Source organism: Danio rerio, chromosome 11 (assembly GCF_052040795.2).
Source record: "Danio rerio strain M-AB ecotype USA chromosome 11, GRCz13ab, whole genome shotgun sequence".
Classification (NCBI taxonomy): domain Eukaryota; kingdom Metazoa; phylum Chordata; class Actinopteri; order Cypriniformes; family Danionidae; genus Danio; species Danio rerio.
In genome coordinates this window covers 42,115,001-42,129,588 of record NC_141031.1, presented here as the reverse complement: position 1 = coordinate 42,129,588, position 14,588 = coordinate 42,115,001, and the positions used below count along the sequence as shown (strand labels likewise).

At 37.0% G+C, this 14,588-nt stretch overlaps 2 protein-coding genes across 3 annotated transcripts in view; both read left to right on the top strand.

Annotated features, from left to right (window-relative positions):
• LOC147841881 (uncharacterized) overlaps positions 1-14,588 on the top strand; it is a 191,664-nt gene that overhangs the window by 123,443 nt on the left and 53,633 nt on the right. The gene's annotated exons all lie outside the window — the stretch shown is intronic.
• Positions 1-14,588, top strand: part of wnt4 (wingless-type MMTV integration site family, member 4) — a 36,162-nt gene that overhangs the window by 20,728 nt on the left and 846 nt on the right. For both annotated transcript variants that reach the window (NM_001040387.1, XM_087271785.1), the window contains 4 exon segments: positions 8,349-8,584; positions 11,206-11,337; positions 11,863-12,005; positions 14,125-14,588. The exon segment at positions 14,125-14,588 is cut by the window's right edge and continues 846 nt beyond it. In NM_001040387.1, coding sequence (NP_001035477.1) covers positions 8,349-8,584; positions 11,206-11,337; positions 11,863-12,005; positions 14,125-14,588 — 975 coding nt within the window.

Genomic DNA, 14,588 nt, shown 5'->3' with positions numbered 1-14,588 from the left:
TCATTGTCTTTCTGAAATGTCCACTTTGGTTTCATCTTCATCCTCCTGCTAATGCAGATGTGAACTGAAGCAGCGAATATTAATTTACAATGATGAAGGCCAGATGTTGCTGAATAACTATTGAGAGATTTCTGCTGCTGTCTGGGCTTTCGCTGCCTTTCAGCACCTCCCTTTCTTCATGTGTTCAACTCTTTTTCTCTGTGTTGTTACACATAACTTAATTTGTAAACTAATTAGTTTAGTTTTCATTGCATATATTGATTTCTTTGATTGCTTCAAACATTTGGTGAAAATTTCAAGTTAACGGCACCTTTAGAAATATGCTTTCTGAGAAAAATTGTGACGTGTTCAATACTTATTTCCCCTGCTGTATCAGTGCCAGATGGTCTCATAAGACTCTCGCTGGTATCAGATTGTCTCACAAACAAAAAACCTCCTGAAGAACAGTCTGTCTGGGAAAGAGATTGTCCGGGACCTTGAGAGAATCTTGTTTTCATTTCTCCCCAATTTCTAGCATTCTCTTCTGCTTTATTTTCCCTAAAAACCGTCCTCTCTAATCGAGTGGACTGTGGGATTTTGTGAGATACCTTTCTGGGAGGTTTTTGCGGGAGCATTTCACCTGGAGCAGGGTGCCGTCTTCCTTTTGTGTCATGTTTGTGTTACTCAACCCGGGCCTCGGAGCGCTGTTGGCTCCAGATGGCTTAGCCCAGCGCGACTTAGCACGCAACTGTACCGTTCCTGAGAGTTTGGAAGAAAATGAGAGAGAAAAAGAAGGCAGCAACATCCATGCCAGGCTGTATATACTGTATATCCACTCACAAGTCTATATAAACAGACTTAAATAATGTACAGTATACTGCCATTCAATCGTGTGAACTGAAGTTGGTGACTTTTGCTCACCAAGGCTGCATTTACATACTTTTACAATCCAAAAATGGCTGTTTTTATTGTATTATATTGTGAAATGTTAGATATTATTAGCTTTTTCTTATTAACTTATTAAAACGCAAATAATTTTTTGATAGAAAAAATGGATTGTTTGGGGGAATATGACATTGTAATGGTACCTTCTACTAGCTTGAAGTTGGTAAGTTTTTTATTTAATGCTCACCAAGTCTGCATTTATTTAGATATTTTTACAATTCAAAAATAGTTTTATTAATTGTATTCTATTGTACAATGCAAGTTATTATTAATAATAACTGTTTTTAACTTCTTAAAATGGAATAAATTTTTGATCAATAGATAAAAAGACATGATTTGTTTGTGAAAAAACAGCATTATAAATGGTACCTTTTAAAAGTTTGAAGTTGGTAAGATTGTATTTTTTATTTACATTTATTTACATATTTTTATAATTGGGCGACATGGTGGCTCAGTGGTTAGCACTGTCACCTCACAGCAAGAAGGTTGCTGGTTTGAGTTTGCATGTTCTCCCCGTGTTGGTGTAGGTTTCCTCTGGATGCTCCGGTTTCCCCCACAGTCCAAAGACATGCGCTATAGGTGAATTGGGTAAGCTAATTTGGCCGTAGGGTATGCGTGTTTCCCAGTACTGGCTTGCAGCTGGAAGGGAATCTGCTGTGTAAAACATATACTGGAGTAGTTGGCGGTTCATTCAGCTGTGGTGGCCTCTGAAACAGAGACTAAGCCGAAGAAAAACGAATAAATTTTTACAACTTTATTTTACCATATTGTATAATGTAAGTTATTATTAACTTTTTTATTAACCTTTTAAATTGCAATAATTTTTTTTTCTTTTTTGTTGTATTATATGGCCAAATGGTAAATATTGTTCACTTTTTCTTATTAACTTTTTAAAATATAAATCACTTTTTTGATTAATGAACCTAGAAGAGCACATGTCACTCCGCTACTCATCCGTTTGCACTGGCTGCCAGTTGCTGCTCGCATCAAATTCAAAGCTCTGATGTTTGCCTAAAAAGCGACTTCTGGCTTTGCTCCTTCTTATCTGTTCTCACTTCTGCAGATTTATAGGCCCTCCAGAAACTTGCGTTCTGTGAATGAACGTCGCCTCGTGGTTACAAAGAGGGAAGAAATCACTTTCCCGAACGCTCGCGTTCAATCTGCCCAGTTGGTGGAATGAACTCCCTAACTGCATCAGAACGGCAGAGTCACTCGCTGTTTTCAAAAAACGACTAAAAACTCAACTATTTAGTCTCCACTTCACTTCCTAATCTGCAATTGCCTCTCTGGATATACCACTAACTATACTCAAAAAAAAAAAAACAATAATAATAATAATAATTTTACTAATACTTTCCTTCTTAGACTTTACAGACCTGAAACTTGCCTATAGCACTCATTCATTGTTGCTCTTATAGTTGTGTAAATTGCTTCCTTGTCCTCATTTGTAAGTCGCTTTGGATAAAAGCGTCTGCTAAATGACTAAATGTAAATGTAAATGTTTCATTCCTTCCTTTGTTCATTTGTGCCTGCTTTCCTTTGTCCCTTCCTTCCTTACTTTGTTCCCCCTTTCCTTCGTTCGTTCGTTCTTTCATTTGTTCCCTTATTTGTCCCTTCGTTCATTCCTCATTTCTTCTTTCCTTCTTTCGTTTGTTTCTTCTTCCCTTCCCTCCTCTCTTCTTAATTCATATTCAACTGTTTGTTAAATGATTAGTTCATTTACTTTCATTATTGTTGTTTATGATCTAATTTTGTAGTCCACTTTTGGACTATAACCCATGCCCCAATGTTTTTAAAAGTTGCTTTAACTGATTGTACTTTTGAAAGCACATTGTACATCCATCCAGTCATGTAAAAAAGATTAAAATATACCAAAATATGTTGTCTATATTCACTGAGAAATGGATAAAAATATCTATTTTCAAAAGGGGGTGTACTCATTCATGCTGAGCACTGTATTATATACCAGCGCGTATCACTGCAAATGCATGGGCCTCCTCTGCCATTTGGCTGCCAGATTCATTATCAGGTCAGGATCACAGAGCTAATTTACTGCTGAAACAAACAAAAGCTGTAAACATGCATGCAGGAACATGCAATCGCCAACAGATGCTACACATGATAAAAGAAACTCAAACACCCTGCAAGCTTAATGCGTGTGTGTCTGTGTGCATCTGGATGCTGATGTCATGGCTGGTCTTCTGGCTGGACACAAGTGTGTTATCAAAGCTCCTGAGAACAGAGATGATGGTCTGGTGGACAAGGAGGTGTTTGTTTCTTATCTGCCCCAGTCTTGGCCTTCAAAATCAGCTCATGTCAACAGCCGAGAGCGGTTGATGCTCCACTGCCAGCCGCTGGGGTCTAGATGTGCTGTTTTTAACTTGTTAAGACGAGCTCTGGAATGAAACAGACCTCAAGACTATATTGTACACTTTAAGAAACAAAAGTTATTGATTTTTTTTTCAGTGGCTTAGTGGTTAGCACTGTCGCCTCACAGCAAGAAGGTCCCTGGTTCAAGTCCCGGCTGGGCCAGTTGGTGTTTCTGTTTAGAGTTTGCATGTGGGTTTCCTCCGGGTGCTCCCCCATAGTCCAAAGACATGCGCAATAGGTGAATTGAATAAACTAAATTGGTTGAAGTGTATGTGTGTGTGTGTGTGTCTGTGTGTGAATGTAAGAGTATATAGGTGTTTCCCAGTACTGGGTTGCAGCTGGAAGGGCATCCACTTGCATACAACATTTATAAGAGTAATTGGAGGTTCATTCCGCTTTAGAAATCCCTGATAAATCATGGACTAAGTCAAAGGAGAGCTAGTTATTTTATATACTGACTTTTTCGGTGCTCAAGGATGATTTACAATAACAATAAGTGACACTGGCAACTATTGGCCTGACATGCATAATATATCGCTTCATTTTCATGTATCTGTACAGTATTTATATGGACTAGGGCTGCTCCATATTGGAAAAATCTGACATAGCGATGTGTTGTTTTTTTGTGATTAAATTTGCTGCATTTGTGATATGAACACAATTTCACCAGATGACTTAAATAGCTCTATTTGGAAATAGTTTCTCATAATTGAATTTGTAAGGTAGTGAATCATAATCCACCTACTGGACATTTGAAGTACTGTACTATATATTCAGGTTACTTTCGGTTTCTCCCAGCGTGCGGTCGAAAGTAACGCACATGCAGATTATTTTCTGGGGCTGATTTAAACTTTGAAATATGTATCCGCAAATCCGCTCTGTTTTTACTAAAGCTCTATTTTTGAAACTATTCAAGGGTCATTTGATTATATTCAGTTTTATACCGCCTATATTTTGCTGTACAAACATATCTTCGTGGCTTACACGTTAAGGTGGTGATGTAAATATGATCATTTTGCTAATATTTGATTCAAATAGTCTCATTAATAGATTTTCCTGATATGCATATTAAGAATTGTATAAAAAAGGCGCATTAGTAAAACTTTACAGCTGGATGAATTGAACATGTTACAGTACATGTGAATATGTACATTACCCCTCTGTTTTTTAAAAAAAAGAAAGATATCAAGAAGAAAAAATGCTAGTAAAGTCAATAAAGCTACCCAAACTGCATTCTGCTAGTGCTGTTAGTCTTACGCTTACTTTTGGTTCAGCAACAATTAATCGGGACATAATAATTATTTTCATTATGCCTTTTATTAAATTATAGTATTTTTATAGCAATTTAAACTACCCCTTCAGTATGTACAACAACATTATTATTTTTTCAATTGCAACAAGGATACTCAGAGTTTTAAAACATTGCTTTGCTACAGCAATCCACATTTGAAAATGCTTTTAGAAGCTAAATATAAATAAAACCCCAGCAAACTGCACATACCACTTTAGAATTGTATGTCTATTTTACAACTATAGTCAAAGGTATGGAAAAAAATTCAGTTCATATTAATTAAAACATAGGGGGCGCCCTTGTATGCTTACCAATGGAAACTGGTGGTCATGTTCGGTACTGCAGCCAAACTAAATCTTACTGGAAGCTCTTTTTTAGAGATATCAACCTAAAATTCAGAATGTCTTCAGATATTTAGCTTAGATTTACTATAGGTTTTTGGCTAAAACAGGTTTTGCAAATTACATATTTTATGTGTTATAATAAGATATAAATGTATTGTTTAATTATCTTCAAAACAAAGGCACACGTTATCTTTTTATTTAACTTTTTCACTTCAGCTACAATATGACATCGGTCTTTTTAAAAATGTGACAAAGCTTAAATCGATGTACCAAACAATGAGGGTCAGAAATCATTTTAGTTGAACATGACATTTTCATGCCTATTGTAACGCTCACCAGTGATCTAATACTCACTGGAGAACTACACATTTGTCACTGAACTGGACTACAAATACCATCATGCACTTCACACACACCAGTTCCCGTTTCCCCCTGACTGCACACACAGCTTGTAACTCATAATTGCCTGCTTATCCTGGACTTTATATTCACCTGTCACACACATACATTGCTGAGTCTTGTTTTCACCTAGCGAACATAAAGTATTTTTCCTGTTTGACTTGCAGTGTTTTGATCCGTGTCTTGTTTAACATTTTGATTCTTTGCCGCCCAGCCTGACCATTTGCCTGTTTTTCAACCACGTATTTTGGATTATCTTCATGCTACAGTTTGCTCCTGTTTTTGACCATTGCCTGCATGACTTCTCTTTTTAATAAACTGCATGTGGATTTGCATGTCTGTTGTCCAGCATCATCCGTTACACCTATGTTCAAAAAGTTTGGGCAACAGTTAAGGGGTTAAAAACACATTCAGATAATAAACTTTCACCCGATTATAATTACACTCTTCTTCATTAACTATAATTAACTATATAATCAACTATATTCCAAGCTCAACGTTGCATATATCATGACTACTACGGATGCACATGTTGCAATATTGACAATATATTGTGCTTCTTTTAAGTCGAAAGGTCTCTTCTGTGGCACTGCTGCACAAACAACCCTCATTCTGAAGTATATTTACTCGCAATTACATGATGAGCATTTCGTGATCTGTGCTGATTTTGATGATAACCCTTGAGCTACAATCCGAATCAATCAACCGCAAGATCTGGCAACCTTGAATATTTACACAACTGCACCTTTAAAGCCACTCTTGGGACTTTACATTTGGGCCTGCTTTCCAATTAGTCATCACCACACCAAAAGATCCTTAGAAACAAATAAAGGCAAAACAACCATGCGTGACGCCTTTGCAAACATCACCTGCACGCAACTCCCGAAATGCATCAGCGCAGAACTTAAACATCCACAACTTTGATCTATAACCGTTCTTGATGATAATGAGAGCAAGCTCGGTGTGTTCGGATGAAAACCTGAGCGCCGTGTTGTAGTATAGGACTATTTTTATAAGGTGGCTTGAAGAGATGGAGCTCTTTAAAGTGATGGTGTTGCCCCGACCTCGTGGCCCTGGAGGTGATGGGTGAAGATAGTTCCTATCCACCTCTTTTAACATCAGCATTACCTCATCTGCCGAGCACACAGCAAGACCATACTGTTTTTGTTACAGCTGTTTATTGTGCTATAGGGCCGATGAGAAACCCATGGTGGGTCACTGAATTAGAAGAGCGATGTATAGGTCAGGGTTAAGGTTAATGGAAACCATAACAACCCAATTAGTGTGTTTAATCAAAAAAATGAGAAAGAGAGAGAGAGAGAGAGAGAGAGAGAGGGTGGAGAGAGAGAGAAAGAGAGAGAGAGAGAGAGAGAGAGAGAGAGTTGTGAAAGAATTATAATGAAATAAAGAATGGAAGAATAGAATGATAGAATGATACAGCATATAATGGAATAGAAAAGAAAAGAATGATACAGCATATAGTGAAATATAATAGAATAGAATGATACAGCATAGAATAGAATAGAATAGAATGATACAGCATATATTGGAAGAGAATAGAATGATACAGCATAGAATAGAATAGAATAGAATAGAATAGAATAGAATAGAATAGAAAAAAATAGAACAAATTGGAATAGAATAGAATGATACAGCATAGAATAGAATGAGACAGCATATATTGGAAGATAATAGAATAGAATGATACAGCATAGAATAGAATAGAATAGAATAGAATAGAATAGAATAGAATAGAATAGAATGATACAGCATATAGTGGAATAGAATAGAATTATACAGCATAGAATAGAATAGAATAGAAAAGAAAAGAATATATTGGAATAGAATAGAATGATACAGCATAGAATGGAATAGAATAGAATAGAATAGAATGATACAGCATATAATGGAATAGAATAGAATTATACAGCATAGAATAAAATAGAAAAGAATAGAATAGAATAGAAAAGAATAGAATATATTGGAATAGAATAGAATGATACAGCATAGAATGGAATAGAATAGAATAGAATAGAATGATACAGCATATAATGGAATAGAATAGAATTATACAGCATAGAATAGAAAAGAATAGAATAAAATAGAATAGAATAAAATAAAATAGAATAGAATGATACAGCATATAGTGGAATAGAATAGAATGGATAGGAATAGGGGCAGCACGGTGGCACAGTGTGTAGCACAATTGCCTCTAAGCAAGAAGGTCGCTGATTCAAGCCCTGGCTGGGTCAGTTGGCATTTCTGTGTGGAGATGCATGTTCTCCCCGTGTTGGCGTGGGTTTCCTCCGGGTGCTCCGGTTTCCCCCACAAGTCCAAAAACATGTGGTAATAGTTGTATTGGGTAGGCTAAATTGTCCGTAGTGTATGTGTTTGAATGAGTATGTATGGATATTTCTCAAGTGATGGGTTGTAGTTGGAAGGGCATCCGCTATGTAAAACATATGCTGGATAAGTTGGTGGTTCATTCCACTGTGGCGACCCGGGATTAATAAAAGGGCTAAGTGTTTGAACTATACTGTTGCCTTTGGGGAAGCCCACTTTATTTCTATCGGGGGTTGTAACGACATTGTGTGCGACTTATCATTGCAGAAAGGCTTGAATTAACTCCACAACAAATACATCAAATAATCATTGGTAAAGTTCTTATTGTAGTATTTCTCACAAATGTTATGTGAAATTTGCTTCCTTCATGTTTGTCACTGTGCTGTTTATCTGATGCAGCCAAATCTTAACGGACACTCACATTTGCATTAAAGGCACAGGCAACAAAAACAGCTATGATGTGGTCAGAGCTGAAAATTCCAATATTCATAAAGATTTAATAAATAATCTGATGGGTGTTTTGAGCTAAAACTTTACATACACATTCTGGAGGCACAAAAGACTTACCTTAAATCTTGTAAAAGGGGTAAAATAGGTGCCCCATAACTAATAGACAATTATTCTAAAGTGTTCCCCAAAAGCCTCTTAATGATAGTCTATGTCGTGTTTGTCCTCAGATACCTGGCCAAGCTGTCGTCGGTGGGGAGCATCTCTGATGAGGAGACGTGTGAGAAGCTGCGAGGACTCATCCAGAGGCAGGTTCAGATCTGTAAACGTAATGTGGAGGTGATGGATGCGGTGCGCAGAGGAGCTCAGCTCGCCATCGACGAGTGCCAGTATCAGTTCCGCAACCGCCGATGGAACTGCTCCACGCTGGAGAGCGTTCCTGTGTTTGGGAAAGTGGTCACACAAGGTTAGTAGAATTAGAAACAGGACAGGAACCAAAACAACAATAAGGTTAAACAAGACAAGGATCAAAACAAGGCAGGACAAACAGGGAAAATGCTTTGTAATGCTTTACAGGAAAGAACAAGACTCAGCAAAGCGTCTGTGTGAATGAGGTGTCTTTATAGTCCTCGTAATCAGTCCATCATGAGCTTCCAGCTGTGTGTGTGTAATCAGAAACTGGTTCCTCTTTTTGAATTATAGTTTGAGCATTTAATTATTACAGGATTTTACTGAATTGTTCGAGAAAATTAAATATCAAATACATTTGATAGCAATGAGAATGCATTTTGATTTATTATTTGATCATTTAATTGATCTTTTTAGGCATTTGAATTTTCATTAAAATTTTTGTTAGAAAAAACTTCCATATATATATATATATATATATATATATATATATATATATATATATATATATATATATATATATATATATATATAATACAGTCCACGTGTGCTATACTGCAATCTTTATTTTTTTTATTAAATAATGGATATGTAGTAATGGATGTGTAGTTCCCAGCATGCTTTGCATGGGATTGAATTAAAAGGTGAATATTCTGAAAATAAAAGCAATCTGTGTTTAAATTTGAGAGAAAGACTTGTTAGAGTTTAACCATCATTAGTTTGAAGATTAAGAAGAGTTTATTTATTTATTTATTTATTTTAGTTTTAAGGTTGCCACCTTGCAGAACAGTAGCCTTCATGCTTTGGGTCTTTTTATTATCAGTCTCAATATTTGACACTTCACTCAGAGAGCATGTGCTCACACGAGCTCTGAGAACTTGCTCTTGAGTTAAATTTTCTTAAAATAAAGTGAAATAAAACATTTCAAGTCGGTGAAAATGTGTGTCTTAATTCATCAAGTTATGCTAAGTGTACTAATTTACAGCTAATAAGATTTCTAAAAGCAGAGTTCCTTCTCCAAAAAACAAGTTGACAACTTGATTATTTTAAATAAATGTAAGTGAAGTTTTATAAACTAATTTCGAGAGGAGCACGTGATAAAATTGAGCATGGCTGGATTCTCATCCGTAATCAGTAACAATCCAATCAGATCGATCCAAGCTAACAATAAATAGACAGATTTTACCCTATACTGCCTTATCCCCCCTTCCACCCCATCTCCTCCTTTTCCTCTCTTTTCTAATGGGAGCTCTCGAGACCTACCTGATCTCAGACCCCCCTTATTTGCTTATTGAATGGGCGGGAGCCTTGGGCTCAAGTATCTCCAAGCTCAGGGTTCTCTCCCGGGACAACATGCCAAACCTGCTATTAATGCTAAGCACATCTACGTGTGAACTCTTGAAATATAATATTAAATAAATCAATTAACTTTTACTTACTTTATTCAGGAGTGTTAGTTTAAACATTAAGTACAGTTTATATGATAATGACAAGTTAATTGTACTTTAAATAAGACAATAGAATTAACTTGAATTTTGCTTGTGAATTAAATTTTTTCTTTCAGTATAATATTGCTGTTTGAGCATGAAAAAGAAAGTGTCGGCTAGGAAAAAGTGTCGTTCACATCCCCAATACTGACACACCTGTAATTTCTTCCTTGACTGAATACATGCACAAACAATCAATGTCATGTGTTTCTGCACACTTTTGACAGCCTTTTGTAAATTTGACAGCTGATGTGAAAAAGAACTTGGTTTAGGTCACAATTCATGCTGTTAACTACTGGCTTATTACCCGCCTTTTATTAAGATATGAACTGTTCATTAGTAGTTATAATGTATGATCTTATTCTGCATCCCTAATCCTACTCAAACCCTAAACCCAACACCTTACTAACTATTATAAAACAGCTAATTAGTAGTTTATTAATCTAGTAGTGTTAGTAAACGGTGCGTTAATAGCATGAATTGTGACCTAAACTAAACCACTTCATTTAATACTTACTTGATGCCCTGACAAACTGAACTGGTGTGATTTTCGCATCTGTGTGCTCATAAAAAAGCAGTTTAAACAGACTAGATTTTAAAATGCATGCAGTTTTTTGGGTTATTGTGGCCAGAGTAATTGAAATGGCCAGAGTAATGGAACCAGCAGCTCATTTGCATTTAGAGACACATATATTAAGTTACATTTTAGTTTAGGTCACAATTGATGGTATCAACCAACACAATCTCACGGCAATTCGTGAAAACTTTTTCATTTGGTGGCTAATTCATATGAATTCGTACGATCTAATTTGTACAATTTAGTACGATTTGCTTATCCCCCAATGACGGTTGGGGTTAGGGGTGGGGTTAGGTGCCACACCTCCTTTTTAAAATCGTATCAATTTGTACGACTGAAATCGTACGAATTCATACGAATTAGCCACTAAACTGGCAAAACGTAAAATACTTACGTTTTCTCGTGAGATCAGGCTGGTATTAACACACCATTAATGAACACTATCAGCTTAATAAACTACTAATGAGCTGTTTATTAATAGTTAAGGTATTCGTTGGGTTTAGGTTTTAAATTTAAATTGTGAAAAACCCAGGAGTCGCACAATAGGACCCCTTGAAATAGATATTAGCCATCTCTGCCCTGTGGAAGTTTAACGGTGATGTATTTCTGTCACAGGTACGAGGGAAGCTGCATTTGTATATGCCATATCCGCAGCTAGCGTAGCATTTGCAGTGACCAGAGCCTGCAGCAGTGGAGAGCTGGACAAGTGTGGATGTGACCGTAATGTTCACGGAGTCAGTCCAGAAGGTTTGTGCGCTTCATTTGTACAACAGTTATAATGACTGATATTTAAAATAATAATCGTTCAAAATGATGCCCTATCTACCTAGAAAAAAAGGCAGGCAGACTATTTTATATTCTAAAATTACTACACTTTAATAAAAGGCTTCTGATTCTTTTCATATTTAGTTCTTCTTATAGATATTTTCTGCTTTACAGGGTACGTTCACCGAAAAATATAATCTGACAAAAATTATTCAGCATTCGCATGTTTAAACACAAAGGAAACACAAAAGAAAATGACTTTTTACTAACTTTAAAAAGTTAAAAAATGACCATTAAATCTAAAAAATAATGTTTAACTACCATAATTCAAACTAATATAAAAGCATATGTTTAAATGACTTATTGATAGCAATATTTTCAAACAGAGTAATAAGCGAGTCAAGAATTTATTGTCACTAACTTGGAAATGAACACTGAATTTGCCAATCCGTGCCAAACCAATAGTTTCAAACACATCTTCATCCTTCACCGTCTTTATCTCACCAGGTTTCCAGTGGTCAGGATGCTCAGATAACATTGCATATGGGGTTGCTTTCTCCCAATCCTTCGTGGACATCAGGGAACGGAGTAAAGGACAGTCATCCAACAGAGCCCTAATGAACCTTCATAACAATGAAGCAGGAAGAAAAGTAAGAAACATTGCAAACATATCTGTTACTAAACTCTTTAAAAAAAGAAGAAAAAAAAGTGGTGCTAAACTGAGCTGCTTTAATCACTTTAAGTGCAACAAGAACCTGTAATTGTCCTCCTGTGTTTTTGGAGAGTGGTTAAAGTGCTGTAAAGCAATATTTACAGTAGTCAACATTTGACTTGAAGTGAACCAAAAATGTTTTTCAAAATTTGGGTAACACTTTATTTTGATGGTCCATTTGAGTGTTAGTAAACTGTCTGCTTAATATCTGTTGATACTGCTCCTTCAACAGACATTTAACTGACTCTAAGAAACTTTGCAAGTATATGTCAACTTACACTAACCCTAACCCCAACCTAACAGTCTACTTATAATCTAATGAGAATTAATTGGCATGTAGATGCACTTAAATTCAACAAACGGACCAAAATTGTATGAGTTTTAAAAAGAGGCGTGGCATCCAACCCCACCCCCAAACCCAACAGTCATTGGGGGATGAGCAAATCATACTAAATTGTACGAATTAGATCGCACAAATTCATACAAATTAGCCACTAAATCAAAAAGTTACGCCTTGCCATAAGATTGTGTTGGTTTTACCCTATTTGAATCCATTCAGTTGATCTGTGTGTCTGGCGGGAACAGTTTTACCTTAGCTTAGCATAGATAATTGTATCAGATTAGACTGTTTGCATCTTGATCCAAAAAAAAAAAAAAAAAGTATCGTAATTTTCCTATTTTAAGCTTGACTTCTCTTCTACATTGTGCACTAAGACAGACAGAAAAGTAACCTCTCTTTCTGGCCTATTAAATAATTAACTTTGCTGCCGTACTATGGCTGCAGCAGGCGCAATGGTATTACGCATCACTGTTATCTGGCTGGGGACTATTTTCAGGTGCTTTATAACATCATTCTAGAAGAGTCAAGTTTTAAAAAGGAAAATTATTGAAAGTCTTTTGTTTGTTTTTGTTTTTATTTAAGACAGATGTAACTGATTCGGGATTTATGCTAAGCTAAATGTGCTCCTCAGGAGAGGTATTTGTAAATTTGTCTATTTCCATAAAAGTTAAATGTTCTTTTAACCACCCAAAGAACTACTGGACACCATTACAGGTTCTATATATCACTTAGTGTGCTTTCACACCTGTAGATTAATTGTTTTGTTCCAAAACAGGGATTAAAATTGTTACAATGTTTATTTTTGTTCTTGGTGCGGTTCATGGCAAAGTTTCTAAACGGACCAAAAGAGCTAAAACAAGTCACATGCCAGTAAACTCTCCTCACATTGGTTCTGCTCAGCTTCATTCATCCATTTATTTTATTTTCCGCTTAGTCCCCTTATTAATCAGGGGTTGCCACAGCGGAATGAACCGCCAACTTATCCAGATTATTTTACGCAGCGAATGCCCTTCCAACCACAACCCAACACTGGGAAACGCCCATACACTCTTGCATTCACACACATACACTACGGCTGATTTAGCTTATTTAATTCATGTATAGTGTACGTTTTCGGACTGTCGGAGTACCCATATGTATGCGAATTTCGCATACATAGCCTCATTTCAATTGTCAAGGGTTGTAAAATATGTATCAGTTCTATATCAGAAGCTGAGTTAACCAAAAAGTTGATATATACTGTAAATTAGACAGAGTGCTTTCACTTTCGTATTCAAAATAAAATCCACTTCAACCGGTAGGAATGACATTCACCCTACTCATTATTCCCTCTTCTTATAGCCAAACATATGCCTATGGCACATCCATAATACACTGTGATATAGCCTGGTTTGTTAGTTCATAGGATTATATTGTTTTCTCGCTACAACCGATCCGCTCTTAAGTTCGTTTCTACCAAGCCGAGACCACGTCATTCCAAGATGTCCCTCAGACTGATTGTTTTGGTGATGATCAGAGTACGACTGCAGGTTTCACATATGCCCAAACAAACTGAGGTAACAGGGCAAACACACCAGTTTCTCAAACAAAGGTCTAGGTGTGAAAACACTCTTAAATTGGTCTTCCAATGATTACAAACCAATTAAAAGCCCAAAGAACCTTTTTTAGAGTGTAAACTCTTATGGTACTAAACATCTTTTTGTTTTCCCTCTCTCAGGCGATTCTCAACCACATGAGAGTGGAGTGCAAATGCCACGGCGTTTCAGGCTCCTGCGAAGTCAAGACCTGCTGGAAAGCGATGCCGCCTTTCCGCAAAGTGGGCAACGTCATAAAGGAGAAATTCGACGGTGCCACAGAAGTGGAGCTGCGCAAAGTGGGCACCACCAAAGTCCTGGTGCCCCGAAACTCACAATTCAAGCCGCACACAGACGAAGATCTGGTCTACCTGGACCCGAGTCCAGACTTCTGCGAGCATGACCCCAGAACGCCCGGTATAATGGGCACGGCGGGCCGATTCTGCAACAAGACCTCCAAGGCCATCGACGGCTGCGAGCTGATGTGCTGCGGTCGCGGTTTCCACACGGAGGAGGTGGAGGTGGTGGACCGCTGCAGCTGCAAGTTCCACTGGTGCTGCTACGTCAAATGCAAACAGTGTCGCAAGATGGTGGAGATGCACACGTG